At 40.7% G+C, this 15,469-nt stretch overlaps 1 protein-coding gene across 1 annotated transcript; it reads right to left on the reverse strand.

Annotated features, from left to right (window-relative positions):
• Positions 1-8,305: 8,305 nt before the first annotated feature.
• On the reverse strand, positions 8,306-14,328 carry LOC145431500 (uncharacterized). The gene is made up of 6 exons (XM_080307384.1): positions 14,002-14,328; positions 13,772-13,834; positions 12,829-12,891; positions 10,402-10,479; positions 8,916-9,047; positions 8,306-8,812 (listed from the first exon to the last, which is right to left on the reverse strand). The coding sequence occupies exons 1-6, from the start codon at positions 14,207-14,209 to the stop codon at positions 8,535-8,537; spliced, it is 822 nt and encodes a 273-aa protein (XP_080163510.1). The 5' UTR covers positions 14,210-14,328; the 3' UTR covers positions 8,306-8,534.
• Positions 14,329-15,469: the final 1,141 nt, after the last annotated feature.

Below are 15,469 nucleotides of genomic sequence, written 5' to 3' on the forward strand. Positions count from 1 at the left end.
GTAAAAGTAATCACAGAAGAATACTCCAGTAAAGGTTGAAGTACTGATTTAACTCATTTACTCAAGTAATAGTGAAGGCTCTGAAATGTACTCAAGCTAAGAAAGTAAAATAATCTCTTTGAAGGAAGTTTCTATTTTTGTGCAAAGCTAACTGAACCAACCTGCTTTATTAACATAATAATAAAATAATATCAGTAGATGGGAATACAAACTGTTTAACTGTTTTTTGTTGTTGTTGTTGTTGTTGTTGTTGTTGTTGTTGTTGTTGTTGTTGTTGTTTTTAATTGTACTCAGATTAAAGAAAAAGAAAGAAACTGAGTTTTGATCTCCTCCATACCTGCTTCATGCCCTGGAGGACGGGGCTGTGCCCCCCCCACACCTTCTAGCAGATCATTACTGTTAGGATGCCTGGGTCATTGACCCAGGGTTTTTGAGTTTATTATCTTATTTATAATTTCTAGTCTTTGGGTTTTTGTTAGAGTCATGTCTTATGGTTTGTCTCTGTGTAATCCTTAGTTGCTGTCTCTCCTGTCCGCTATATCCCCGTGTCCAGTCAGTGTCTGTGTCTGCCCTGGTCCCACGTCTCTGTTCCCTCTGTAGTGCCTGCCTGTGAGTCTGTGTCTTTGTTCAGTCTGTGTTATGTGTTTCCTGTTTTACTTCGAAGGTCTCTGTCTTATCTCAGTGTGTTCAGTTTACGCTTCCTGGTCTCGTCAGTTCTGATTTGCCCCAGCTGTGCTTCCCTCCTGTTGTCCATTCCCTGATTGCTCCCTCTATGTATTTAAGCCCTTTGTTTCAGTTTGTCATTGTCGTGATCTACCTTTATCTTGCTGTGTTTTGTCTGCGTAGTTGTGTTTTGTATTCTTAGTTTTTGTTAGTGATGGTGAGATGAAGCCTCATGATCAGGGGTGCTCAATACGTCGATCGCAAAGGTAGTATTGGTAGATCGCATGGCATTAAAAAAAATAGATGCCAGCCTATCATCCATCCCGTCACTTGATTGATACAGGGAAGCCAGTCAGATGACATCAGATTTTTTCTGACGCTTAGGTCGCTGCGCATGCGCAAACAGCGGCGCGAAGTGTAGTAAAACTGACAAGCTAGTCAGCGAGTTAACTCCAATTTTTAGCTCTCGGTTTCTTCTCTTAAACCTAAGAAAGGGTTAAAAATGAGTGAGGGAGCTGGACCAAGTAAGAAGACAAAAACGTATCACTTTCATACGGAATGGGAGGAGGACTTTTTTTTTTCCACGATGTCATTTTCGAAGTGCGTTTGCTTCATCTGCCAGGCTACCATCGCAATGCCAAAGAAGGGAAATGTGGAGCGGCATTTTCGAACTGTTCACGGAAAATGACAGGTAATGACAAAAAAAATTTACATTGTTAATTGTGTTGTGAAATATTGGATATTGCGGTTATGCATGTATATACATTGTAGATATAAAGAATCCTCAATATATTTATAAATAAGTATGTTTTGGATTTTTGTAGTGGGTAGATCATTTTGACTTGGTCATTTTATAAGTAGCTCACATGCGGAAAAAGTGTGAGCACCCCTGCTCATGATGAACTGAAGCTTTCCACCCAGTTGGTCGACTCATGGTTCGAAGCATTGTGATGATTCATTTGCTCTACTGCGCCATCAAGTGGACAATTCAAGTGAAGCGGGCTCTGTGATTATAATGATGTGTAAACCTCTAAACTGAATAAATTGTTTTCTTGGTTATTCATCCCGAATATTGTCTCAGTATGTGTGATACAAAAGAGAAAGTGGAAAGTATCAGGACAGCGTTTTGGTATGATTGTGTAACTGTCAGCCTCAGACAGTCTGTCAATAGTATAATTCAGATCATAGATCTGTACATTTGCATATTTGTAGAACTATAAAAAGAAAGCTGACACTTTCGAGACTTTATCTAATGTGTAAGCATCACAGCAGATGCCTTTATGTCAACATAGCTGAGGCTAAAACAGAAAAACGATTCTATAAAAATATTCAGCAGTAGATCAAAACCAAAAAAACCCCATCAATCTACACTGACACTATGCTGTTTGTGCTGTCTTTTTTCTAGACGATATAAAGTTAGTCTGAAGGTGGAATGCAGTCAGAATCTCGGCATCATCAGCTAAAATTCATATGAATCTCTGCTGCACTTGATGTAATCTTTCTTTCTTTTCTCGCCATGTGAAATACAGCAGCTGGACCTTTAGCAGCAACACACTGTGAGACAAACTGCACACAAACAGTTTGTGTGATAGAAATACTGCAACTTATGGACACCTGCAGTGTTCTGGTGTTGTGACAAAAACAAAAGCCTTTTCTGTGTTCCTGTTTAGATTCAAATTGGTTTGATGTTTTGAGGTTCATGGTGACAAAATAGCAACTTCCCTGAAATAGGTTAAAGCAAAAGTCACAATTTCATTTTGAATATTTAGGGGGTAGAAAGAACAGAAACGTGTTTCAAAAATCTGGGGAGGAAAAGTACAAAGTAGTCAGAAAAAAACTACTCAGATGAAGTAGATACCTGAAAATGTAGGTATTTAGGAAGTACAGTAATGAAGTATTTGTACTTTGTTACTTCCCACCTCTGGTTACAGACTTATTCAAAAATGAATTAAACTCATTTTCAACTCAAAATCCTGCACACAGTACCCCACAATGACATTCTTTTGCTCAGTTATTTGTTGAATCAGTTCAGCCTCGGGTCTTTTTGAGTATGATGCTACATGCATTCTCCTTTGCAGAACCTCTCAAGCTCAATCAACTCAGAGGTGGAGAGGTGGAAGAAGGGAAGTGTGTTGTTCACTGACCTCAAGAGAAAGCTTATGAGGAAAGGTGTCACAATACGGCTGTGTGCAGGCAAGAGTAGGACCCAAACGCAAACTCACAGAGTCAAAAGGTAAACTCAAAAAACACAGCTTTATTGCTGGCGTGAAGTGGGACACGAAAAACAATACAAAATAAACTAAACTGGGAAAACTAAAGCACAAGGAGCCACAGGGAAAAATCACACAGCTATGAGGGAGGACGCAACACTGACAAAGAGAAACATGGGGCTTAAATACACTGAGGGATAATGAGGGGGAATGAGCCACAGGAGGAGAGCACAGCTGAGAGTAATTAAGCAGGACGAGGCAAGGGAAGATAAACTAGAAACATTAACATAGAACAGACTGAAAGTAAAACAGGAAACACTGACGGAACTCAAGACATGTGAACTTAACAGACTCGGGGAGACAGAACATAGGGACCTGAAACATGGAACAGAAAGGCACAGTAGATCAACATGAACATAACAACGCCACAGGGGAAGAGTAAAACAAAATGCAGGAACACAGGACCTCTTTCAAAATAAAATGGGGAAACATAAAGAAATGCAAACATGACAACATAAGAAACGCAGACATGAAGGACAAGGGAGACTTAACGGGCTTGGATACACAAGGGGAATCTAATAAGCAAATGAACATAGGAGACATGAGCTTAAACATACTATAAACATCAAAATGAACTAAAACTCAAAACACTGGGCCATAAGACCCAGGACCGTGACAAAAGGTGCCAGAAATCAGCCCATAATACTCTTGTTTTTTTAGGAGATCAAATCGGGTCCACATTCCCCTGGGTTGCTTTGAAACAGCCCTTTCCCACTGCACCTCTTCCTCCTGTAACTCCACTGCTGCCTGTATCATTTCTGTGCTCTCCTCCCCACTTACCCTGTTCAACTGGTGAAAATGAGCAGTTCCCAGCCCCTGCTGCCCAGTACAGGCTTTCTTCCAGCCTTACTGCAGTGTCTGCTGCCCCTTTGTGGCCTGTTGTGAACCCTTAAAAGCCTGAATTATGAAATAACTGCCAGAAAAAGTAACTTAAAAAAAATGAACCTCCTGTTTGTTTATTGAACCTTCTTACAATGAATAAATGAATGACTGAGTTAATATGTACATATTGTTAAGTGTAGCTGTGTGCAGGCAGGAATTGGACCCAAGATGCAGACTCTGGAGACAGAACTTAAACCAAAACAGCTTTAATGCTGAACGCAAACATCACATAACTGGAAAAAACTCAAAAAAACAAACTAACACCAGCGGATTAACAAAACACACAGCAAAGTAAACGGTAGATCACGACACAGACACTAAGAAACACAGGGCTTAAATACACAGAGGGAGCAATCAGGGAATGAGTAACAGGAGGGAAACACAGCTGGGGCAAATCAGGCCTAACGAGACAAGAGGAAGCAAAACCAGACACATTAACATCAGACATGGACTTTCAAAGTAAAACAGGAAACATAACAGACTCACGGGCAGGCACTATAACAAAGGTAACAGAGACACTGACTGGATGTGGGGATACAGCAGAAAGGGGAGACAGCAACATGGAACACAGACAGAAAACCAGAACACTAAAACTCTAACCAAACCCCACCCAGAGAACCTAAACTAAGAGTAATCCTAAAACCCATAAAGCAAAGCTAGAATATAATGAAATAACAAAATCAAAGAACCAAAAACACAAAAACACTGGGTCGACGACCCAGGGACCCTAACACATATGGATTTGAATTTGTATCATATTTGCTCCATCTGGAGTTGTTTTAGCAATTCATTGCTGAAAAATGTATTTTTGTAGTTTATTTTATTATTAGTTTTTAATTATCATTATTACTATTTTAATTTTTTTCACTGAAAATAAATATCCCACTGATGATGTAGAAGTCTGAAAAAGTGTAGGTATTAAATATAATACACTATATGTTAGGGTGTTAATTTTACCCTTAGCACTTCTGACCATCTCATTCTCTAAATCTTTTAGTATGGTAGTCACTCAGCACTCAACCACCTTGAACTCCTCCAAGACAGATGGGAGTAAAGCTGAAGTTGCCCTGATCTGATCTAGATTCTGTTAGGAGGGATGCCAAGCCACTGCTTCAAATATTTTTCACTCTCTTCTTCACTCCATCAAACAGTCATTGGTATCTCGTAGGTCACAGCCTGCGCTGACAAATCCAGTACCTAAACTTGCAGGAGATGTTGTTCCTGTCACCAAGGGTGTGATCTTAGCACTCTCCCAGGCATTTAATGGCTTCACTGAATACGTGTGTTTTAAATGTTATCATTATTGTTGTTATTTAAATATTAATCTTGTTCTGACTGATTTAGATCTGTACTGCAATAGTATCAAAGTCTGTTAGCTGCAAAAGCAAGTCTCGGTCACTCTCTTCTTTTCTTTAGACCATGAAGCAAAGCTGAGAGAGCTGGAGAGCAAGATGACTGAGACTGAAAAGTTGAAGCAGCAGCTACAAGGTATTATTTAAAAAAGATTTTGGCTCTCATTCATAGATTTGTTAAAATTGATGTGCATTTTTACAGCATGGTTATCTGCAATGCATGTGTAACATATCTGTACTTACACCAAAGCTTTAATGTTTGGTGAGCAATGAGCAGTTCCAAACCAACATGTAAAATCTTTAACGCTCCCTACTCTTCCCCAAGTGAAAAAAAAGACAAACAAAGGACAACTCTCCAAATGATGAACAAGAGAAAAAGAAAAAAGGCTTCTCTCTCTTACTTGACTGCTGCAGTACTCAATGCACATTACCAGTCAAATGGTAATGTGCATTGAGAGGAAGTCCAACTGTACTTGAATGTACATGAGGTGTTTAATGATGGATCTACAAATCAGGGTTTCTGTAACAGGCGGCAGAATAAGGTGTCTTTTCTAACCCTAACCCTATCAACAATAACGGTGGAACTACTCATTACTGAGTTCATGTTTGGAACTTTGATTTCTGTTTTGGGGACTTTACGAGTTTTTTTGGAGGTGTGGTCCTAAAGTTTTGATCAGCTGTAAAACAGCCTATTTCAGTTTAACTATTTTTTCTTCATCATTAGAACTAAATAATGACATTACATAAGATATAAATGAAAGACAAATAAAAGAAAAAAGTAAAATAATGAATTAGTCAGGTAATAACTAATTTAATTACAAGAGAAACAAAGTCTCACTGAGGCCAAAAGCCAAAGAATAAAAATGTGTTTTAAGACATGTTTCAAAAGTGAACAGTGCAGTGAGGCCAGCACAGGCTTATATACTCTGTTTTACCAGTTGCTGTTAGCAGTTGTGCAGCTGCAGATGTGAGAGCAACAGCTGACTGACTTCCACATAGAGTGAGTTACAGTAGTCCAGACAGGAAGAAATTAAAGAATTGATGACTGTTTCAAAGTGGTGCCTAGAAAGAAAAGATTTTGCTCTTGCCAGTCGCCTTGAATGACAAGAACTGAACGTCACCACTGCTCTAATCTGGCTGTCCAATTAAATCACTGTTCAACTTAAAACCAAGGTCAGTAATAGCAGGTTTAAAATAAACTTCCAGAGGTCCCAAATCAACAGAGGACTCACAGGGACCATTAGGTCCAAACACCAACACCTCTGTTCTTTCCCATTCCCGACTGTGGCAGGAAGATGGCGCCTTTGCTCGGTTTGACTTCAACCTGCCTGCGTTGTATTGTATTTTATGCTATTATATCAGCCCTTTAATATATGGCGCTATGCTGCTGTGATTTATGAGCGTTCTTCCTTGCTCCGCATCGGAGAGTCTATGGAACGTCTTTATGATGATTGGGACAGTTATAGGGAAACTTTCCCCCGACCATTTGTGTGGTCTTCTACCCCACCGGATTACTTCTTGCTGAGCTCTTCAGAGGGAAAAAGAAGTATTTTCTGTTTCTCACCGAAACATGGCAGAGGGATGGCGAGTTTATTCCCCTAAATGCACTACGCCCTGCTACTCCTACTTGGGGGACCCCCGTTTAGGTCGCCGTGGTGGAGGACTTGCTGTTGTTTTTAACACTTTCACAGGAGCAACTTTAGTAGCAACAATGTTTTTATTTCTTCCATATTTTATTTCTTATTTCTTCCACATGACATCTTATTTCTTCTAATTTATAAAAAATTCAGATACAGATGAAAAATAAGGAAGCATTCCAGCTTTTAGAAATTCCTCCACAGCACTGACACACATTTTTATATCAAACTAAATCAGCTGTTTACATTTTTATCATGATAGTCAGATTAAGTTGAACATCTGTTGAGAGTTTAAGAAAAACACCTGCATGATTATCAAAGAAGAGAAAAAGAGGAACTGTTGGATTTTGCTCAACTTAACAGGAAAGACTCCAGTTAAAAGCAAACATGTGGGCCAGCAGTCACCAAAATAACAGACTGACCAACACAGGACAGTGGAGCCAATAAAAAATGATGCAGTTTACCAACTTATAGAAAATAGTCAGGACCTAATGGAGGAGCAGCACTTTATGAAGAGCCGACTCAAAGAAAGGACAAAGAGAAGAGAATCACTGAGCATTTACAGTTTTTCTCAGTCGCTTTGGTGCTTTTCTCACATCACTATTAACATTTGCACAGCAGTTAGTGTATTTCTCAGAACAATTGGTGCAAACTGTAAAACCTAGTGGATAGGTCACTTGCTCAAAATCGATAATCCATTCCTCAAAAGCAAGTATTCATGTCAATGAAACTGCCAGTGTCATCGAAATGAGAAGTTTTGACACCATCTTGATGAACATGATAGTCAAATGACTTCGTCATGTTTTCAGTGTTTTCCAACGCAAAAAAGGTCAGAACTCGGCCACACTACCTGAAAATGCTCACGACAGCACTATACACTTGTTGTACAGCCATTTACAGTAAAACCTACAGTAAAGTTAGACATTCCTGTAGATAGGGAAGTACTTTTACTGTGAAGGCTGTTTGTAATTCTACAATATTGTGCAAAAGAAAAGTTCTCTACAGTCACTTATTTAGAATAAACATAAGAAACACCCTTTTGGTAGAGCTGTGCACAAATGTGAACAGTACAACAGTACATATTGTAACTGAACATATGTAAATCATTCTGGCACATCCAGACGTTCCTGTCTGTCTGGCCACATATTTTCATCTACATCACAAGACATATTTTGCCTTGCAATGCAGCGAGGAAAGTATATCCTGCAGTGGCGAATTCACCCTCTGCATGACTCTGCTGTGATGTCATCACATGCTACATCCATGGCTGCTAGCAGGGCCATTTGCGCATGTGAATGCCAGTCATAAACCTTCCACCAAACCACTGTCTGACCAGATGTGAGTGGTGACAATGGACATTATCCCACACAACAACATACTTGTTGAGTTGGCCTCCACCCCTCTCATTCTCAGGGACAAATGACTAGATGTTGTGGAGGTTGCACTAATGGTTTTGAGAATTTTCATTCTGATCCGAGAAAAGCACCAAAGCGACTGAGAATCATTGAGCATTTAACTGGATTTATTTGAATCAAAGATAACAAGAAGAAGTAAATTATCTGAGTCAGTAGAAACAAATAAACACAAAACTAGAACCCAACCAGAAAGAGAGAGAGAGAGCAAGAAACTGATTCCAGCAGGTGATTTACTTCCTGTTTTACTTCTAAAAATGTCTAAACTCCGCCCACACAGGACAGTCCAAAAAATAAGTGTTGGAGCTGTCACACCTCTCACATGGTTAAAATCAGATGACCACTGAAGGTGGTTAGATGGTTATCATTGTCATATACCTTTGAACCAGTCCAGAGACGTACAGTCACCTGATCTCCAACCTCTAGAAGCAGTGAGGCTCTATTAGAGGCGCTTGACCACCCAGATGATTGTTCTTCATATGCAAGAAAAATGAACTCTTCATTCCTAAATAGATAAGCACCTGTGAGTGTGCCGTCACGTTCTAGTACGTGCCAGTCAAAGTGGTAGGCTCCTCTCACTGGTGCAGTGAAAATACCTGTGGGACATTTGTTTTTGTTAAAAGGAAAATCAGCTGTTAGAACATCTGGAACATCAGCCTGACATCAACATAGCTGAGAAGTGACATTCAGTGTTATTACCTGTGTTTTTGTTGTAGGCATTTCCAATGTTCGTGATAACATGTTTGAAGACCAGAGTAGTGTGGCCAATGAAGGGTCCAGTATATCCTTCACCTTGTTCCAGCAGAGAGGCTGAGAACGCCACCTGTTTGACTGAGAGAGAGAGAAAATTCATTTTAAACTTCCTGTTTTAGAGTTAGACTCTTCCCAAAAAAGTGACCATGAAAAAAACTTTACAGCTGAAAGCGTTTCACTGTCACAGAAGAAATCAAACTCTGTCAAACTGAAATTTGATTGAATCTATTTTTGAGGATCCCAAACTCGTCCTTTAGATCAGACAGGAAGGTATTTTGTAGCTTCTGCCAAGACAACAAACTGTGTTATTCAGTGTTTTAGTTGCATCTTGGTTTGTGCTTCAGACAAACATGAACTCAGTTTAATGTCATTCAGTAAATTAGATGCAGTAATGAACTTAATGTGTGTTCTGAAGCTTAAAGAGTGCTTTCACTTTGATGACCTGCACAGAGTGGGGATACACCTGTAAGCAACACCTCTGTTAATCACAGATAACAATCACAAAAATCCTCTACTTGCTCTCCCACATTATTAGAACTACAAACATGGCTGCAGTTTTTATTTATTGCAATATCTGAGAGTCAATATTTTACGGTTTGGACTGGCTGTAGTTTCAAATACTAATTTGTGGTGGGGCTTGGACTGTGGTGCCGTGCGAACGTGGAGTTTTAGGCTTAAAATTAGAAACTGGTTGAAGGACTTACAGGCAGACAAACAAAAATCATCCATTCAAAACATTCTGACATCCTGTTGCCGGTTTCACGCTCATCAGTATTTGACTACTCAATCACTTGGAGTAAATCAGCACTACTGACTCTAAATTGTAATTCATATATTGTAATTTTAAATTGCTATTGGGAAGAGTTGTCACCATTAAAATTATGATTCTGCTTAAAATAAACTACACCGATACCTAATAAACCCTCTCTTAAAATCATCACTGGTAGGTCTAAAAACATGACGGTGGTCTACAACTACCAAATTTGTATCACTACTTCTGATCCAATAGATTAAAAATTGATTAAACCAAGCTTATTAGACAGCTCTTGGCTGGACCTGGAACAAATTTCTAATCTGCCTTTCATATACTCCAGTATCATGACTTAGTTATCTTAATTAATTCCCATCAGGATGGGAATTCTTAAAAATAAGAATTCCAAGTCTTCACTTATCCCATGTAAATGAACACCCATTAGGAACAATCCAGGTCATAAAAAGAAGATATGAAATTTTCGAGTCATGAGTAACGTGTCATAGTCTAGAACATCTTATGCGAAACTGAAACTTGAATTAAAATATGGAATCAGCAAAAGTAATTTTCTTGAATATCAGCAACTGAAAGCCTTCATGTGAAAAATGTGAAATGTGTCTGAAAATGTGTCAAATATAGAGATATTTCAGCATTTCTATATTTCAGATTTCAACACAGTACCATGTTGCTGCTGCTGCTTCATCTGGTTGACCTCAGTCCTCTGGTTCTGCAGTTCAGTCTTCAACTTTCCTGCTTGTTCTGAGAAAAATGTGAAATTGTCCTTGAGCACAAACTAAAGACATTTAAACACAGTGACACCACTTTATGGACAGATTATAAATTGATGAGCCAAATGTGAGTCAATTATCTGCACCTAACATTTCTACAGAGCAGAGCCCACACCTCCAGCAGAGCTTCAACAGCATCCCGAGGGAGAATGGCAACATTGAGTCAGAATGGACCATGTTCTGCGCCATCATTGCTGAAGCCGTGGCCCTGAGCTGTGGTTGCAAGGTGGTTGGTGCCTGTCGTGGTGGCAACCCCCGAACCAAATGGTGGACACCGAGGGTGAGGGGATAGCCACCAGGCAGAAGGAAGAGTCCTATCGGGCTTGGTGAGCCTGTAGGACTTTGGAGGCAGCCGATAGATACCCACAGGCCAAGCGGAACATGGCTTGGGCAGTGGCCGACGCAAAAACTCGAGTGCTGGAGGAGTTTGGAGAGGCCATGGAAAAAGACTTTTTGATTGCCTCGAAGAGATTCTGGCAAACCATTAGGAGAATCATGAGGGGAAAGCCGTGCTCTACCTGCACTGTGTATAAGGCCAGCCCGTTCTCACTCCCAAAGCGTAACATTTTACGCTAGGTGACAAATCGTCACCATATTACGTTTTCGGCTACCCACCACGTTCCTAAATGATGACCTCGGAAAAAAGAGGAAATGTGAGAACCGTCTGGACTGAATCTACACATGTTCGCTCTTTTTCTTCAAATCGCTTAGAAACACGCTATGGTCAGGGCTAGGGATAAGGTTAGGTTTAGGGCTGGAATACAGGGCTGGAACGTCTATTACCGCGGGAGCGTCATTGCACTGGATTCCAGCCATAACCCGCTGCGTACCATAAGAACGCCGAAGGTCTCCTTTCGCGTTCCCCAGGAACGCCGCGGGACGTGACAAAACGTCGACATGTTACGCCTCGGGAGTGAGAACACTCTGATAAGGCAGGTGGAGCACTGCTCACTTCGATTGAAAATATTGTTGGGCAGTGGAAGAAACACTTAAAGGACCTCCTTAATCACACTGGCATGTCTTTTGAGGAGGAAATATAGTCTGGGGATGAGAGGAACTATTCGTCTATCTCCGGAAGTGAGGTCACTGAGGCAGTTAAACAACTCCTTGGTGGCAGAGCCCCTGGGGTGGATGAGGTCTGCCCTAAGTTCCTGAAGGCTCTGGATGTTGTAGGGCTGTCTTGGTTGACACGCCTCTACAATGATGTGTGGAGATCAGGGGCAGTACTTCTGGATTGGCAGATTGGGCGTCTGGTTCCCATCTTTAAGAAGGGGACTGGAGGGTGGGATTCAACTATAGGGGGATCACTAAGTCCATGCCAGGGTGCTGGAAAGGAGAGACTGTCTGTTAGCTGAATCTCAGATACAGGAGGAACAATGCAGTTTTTGACCTGGTCATGGAACACTGGACCAGCTCTTTATCCTTTCAAGGATACCTGAGGGTGCATGGGAGTTTGTCCAACCAGTCTACATGTATTTTGTGGACTTGGAGAAGGCGTTTGACCTTGTCCCTCGGGGTGTCCTTTGGGAGGTGCTTCCGGAATATGGGGTTATCTGGCTATTGCTACAGGCCATTTGATCCTTGTAAGACCATTGCTTGGTCCACTTAGCTGGCAATAAGTCGGACTTGTTCCCAGTGGGTGATGGATGCCGTCAGGGCTGTCCTTTGTCACCGATTCTGTTTATAACTTTTTTGTAAAGAATTTCTAGGCATAGCCAAGTGGCAGAAGGCTCCATTCGGGTGGTCTCAGAATCTCATCTCTGCTTTTCACAGTTAATGTGGTGCTGTTGGCTTCATCAGGTGATTGCCTCCAGCTCTTACTGGAATGGTTTGCAGCCGAGTGTGAAGCGGTGGGAATGAAAATCAGCACCTCCAAATCTGAGGTCATGGTCCTCAGCCTGAAAATGGTGGAGTGCCCATTCCAGGTGTGGCGCAAGTCCTGCCCCAAGTGGAGGAGGATCTCGCCCCTTTAAGTATCTTGGGGTCTTGTTCACGAGTGACAGGAGAAAGGATGGGAGATCGACAGACAGATTGTTGCTGCACCTGCAGTGATGCATGCACTGTACCGGTCCGCCGTGGTGAACACAGAGCTTAGCTCTGGCTTGGCTTAAAAGATGGGGTGAGGAGTTCGGGCCAGCCGAGAGATATTAACTCTCAGCTGGCCTGTGAATGCCTTGGTGTACGGATAAGCTGGAGGAGGTGGGTAGAGATATGGTGGGCTGAGCTTCTGGTCTTAGGCTGCTACCCCTGCAACCCGGCCCCGAATAAATGGAAGAAAATGGATGGATGGAAGGATGGATGGATGGCTTTCATACAGTACCTTCTGACAGCTGCTTCAGCTGGTTGATCTCAGTTTTCTGACTCTCCAGCTTTGCTTCTAGTTCTGAGAAAATACCATAGAAATAAAAAGAAAAATCTCACTGACAGCACACAGTAATTCACAGGTTTTTATCTATAAGTAGGAGAGTAACTGTGGCTCTCATTCTGTTCATGCTACACTGAGCAGTGGCCTCCTCCATCCTCCACCTCCACCTCATCTTTATCCACAGTCTGTGAACTCTGGCTGTCCACTCTGTGTTTTCTGAATGTATGTAAAAGATGGCCACTAAAGCTTACCCCAGATCACTGGAAGAGTGATTTGGGTTACATTCTGCCATGTCCCGTGTGTCATTTTCCTGTCTACTCTCTACTGTTCCTCCCCCGATAATGACTAAAAATGCCTGAGGAAAAAAAACAAGATTTGAAGGCTAATCTTTTGGTCATATGTATATCCAGAACTCACATATACTTTTGGAGATATTCTCAGCTGCAACATTAAAAAAAATACCACCTTGTTGGAATATTGATGTTACACAGCTATGTCTTCATCCATGAAGAGTTTAAACAATCTGGATGTCTAACAAGTAAAAAGAGCAACTTATATCTGCAGGTAGAGATATAACACAGACTTTAAATGATGGTTAGAATTGTTGTATCAGCAGAAACTGGTGTTTAAGTAAATGTTGAATTATTTGGTTTGGAAGAGTTTGCCATGAAGAGGAGCTGTGAGCTGTTTCATTATAAACACATTACAGTCAGTTCCTGATGTTGAGATGAAAAAAATGTTTTTTTCCTGGTATAAAATAATAGGATATTTTGAAATAAACATTTTTTTATGGGAGTTTTCTTTTTTAAAATTTTTTCTTTAAAATCAAATGTATGAAAAGACAAAATAAAATAAATGTATCATATGGACCAGGTCAATGATGGTTTGCACACAGTACCTTTTGACTGTCGCTTCAACTGGTTGATCTCAGTCTTCTGTCGCTTCAGCTTTACTGCTTTTTCTGAAATAAGTGCAAAATAAATTTGTTTCCCTGTACCATGAGTTTCTATGAAGACTACTTTAAAATTTCTATACCAAAATATTCAGTTTCACAAGAAAACACATGACCATGAATGTTGGTCATTCCTGTTTCTGATGTTCTGGATATTTCTGGAGTCACACTGGTACCTTGCTCTCTCTGTAGGACAGTGATCCGCTCTGTCTGCAAAGCCAGTGAGGTGGTCAGCTCTCTCAGCTCAGCGTGGATGTCCTGTGGACAGGACTGTTGGCCTGCAGTCTGTGTCTGATCTGCTGAAACAGAGCAGACCAGAAGCAAAAGTGGGAGAAACATGATGATCTTCATTCTGTCACCAGAAACCTGCTGTATAACTGTCATCTGTTAATCTGAGAGTTTTATAACGAGGGGAAAAGAGGCGTGAATGAGGAGGTTTCTGCCCCACATGTCCCCTCATCCTCCACCTCACACACTGCAGAGCCACAAGACCACGCCTCCTACAGGTGCTGTTGGTGAATGATTGAAGAAGCAGACTGCATGAATAAACAATCAGGGTCATGTAAACAGAGCAGGAATGAAGAGATATCGTCCCAAAAGTTTGATTCTGTTCATCAGTTCCCAACACTCCTTCACAAACAAAGACCATCCAAGCATTTTCTGTAATCCTAAAACTGGACTTTGTATGTAAATAAATGTAACATTTTTTTCATTGAATGTTGGTTTGATCATGTCAGCTGTGACTTCACAGAGCAAAAGAGAGGAAACCTTTGTTTGTCAAGCTTGTTGAACAAAGTACAATTCGATAATGCTCAAAACCTCCAACACACTGATATCAGCTTCTCTATGATTACTGGAAATCAACAGATATATTTAATTTTCTTTGTAAATAACTGCTCATTGCAAAGCCTCTGTCCAGTAAGTGGGCGTCACAAACTGTGGGCAAGGAAAACCCACAAAATAAACTCTTGCTTTTTCCCAACAGACCTATCGACTTGTCACAGTAGTGAAAGTACAGGTGGAACTATTGTCACTTCAAAAGCAACCACACAAGTGCCAGTGTGTTAGAATATCTCCACCAGACCCTGATCAGTCTCAGTGCTTACTCTGTCATTTATGGCTCACAGGGAGCCCGTCCTGTTCTCGTTAAAGTTTTGTTTATAGCTGGCAGAGCTTATCTAAATCATTTTGCCAATGTTTGACAATTTTACACAAAGACTCTTTTTCCCTATTTACTGATTAGTCAGTGTTTTGGGTTCACTTTGAAAGAATTTACTCACGTGACTGTGTAAAAAGTTTTCAGTATGAGTTTCAAATGACAAAAAATTCTGATCTACAATGATACCTAGATACCTATTAGATGTGACGTTTTCAATTTCAGTCCCTTAAATGGTTTTAATCTTAAGAAACGTTGATAACAACTCTTTGCCATTTGAGAATAACATGAAGTTGGATTTCTTTGCATTTAATACTGTGAGAAAAGAGGAGACGACCCAGCAACATGGACACTGTGTTCAAGCTGACGTTAGGTTACAGCATTTATAGAAATAACAATATGTTTAGTCTGTTTACCAAAATGTCATGATCAGCTATGACAAAAACCTTCCTAAAGTCATGAAAAAGAGTAGCACAATGTTGTTCACT

The sequence above is a fragment of the Astatotilapia calliptera genome, chromosome 10 (genome assembly GCF_964374335.1).
Source record: "Astatotilapia calliptera chromosome 10, fAstCal68.1, whole genome shotgun sequence".
NCBI classification, from domain to species: domain Eukaryota; kingdom Metazoa; phylum Chordata; class Actinopteri; order Cichliformes; family Cichlidae; genus Astatotilapia; species Astatotilapia calliptera.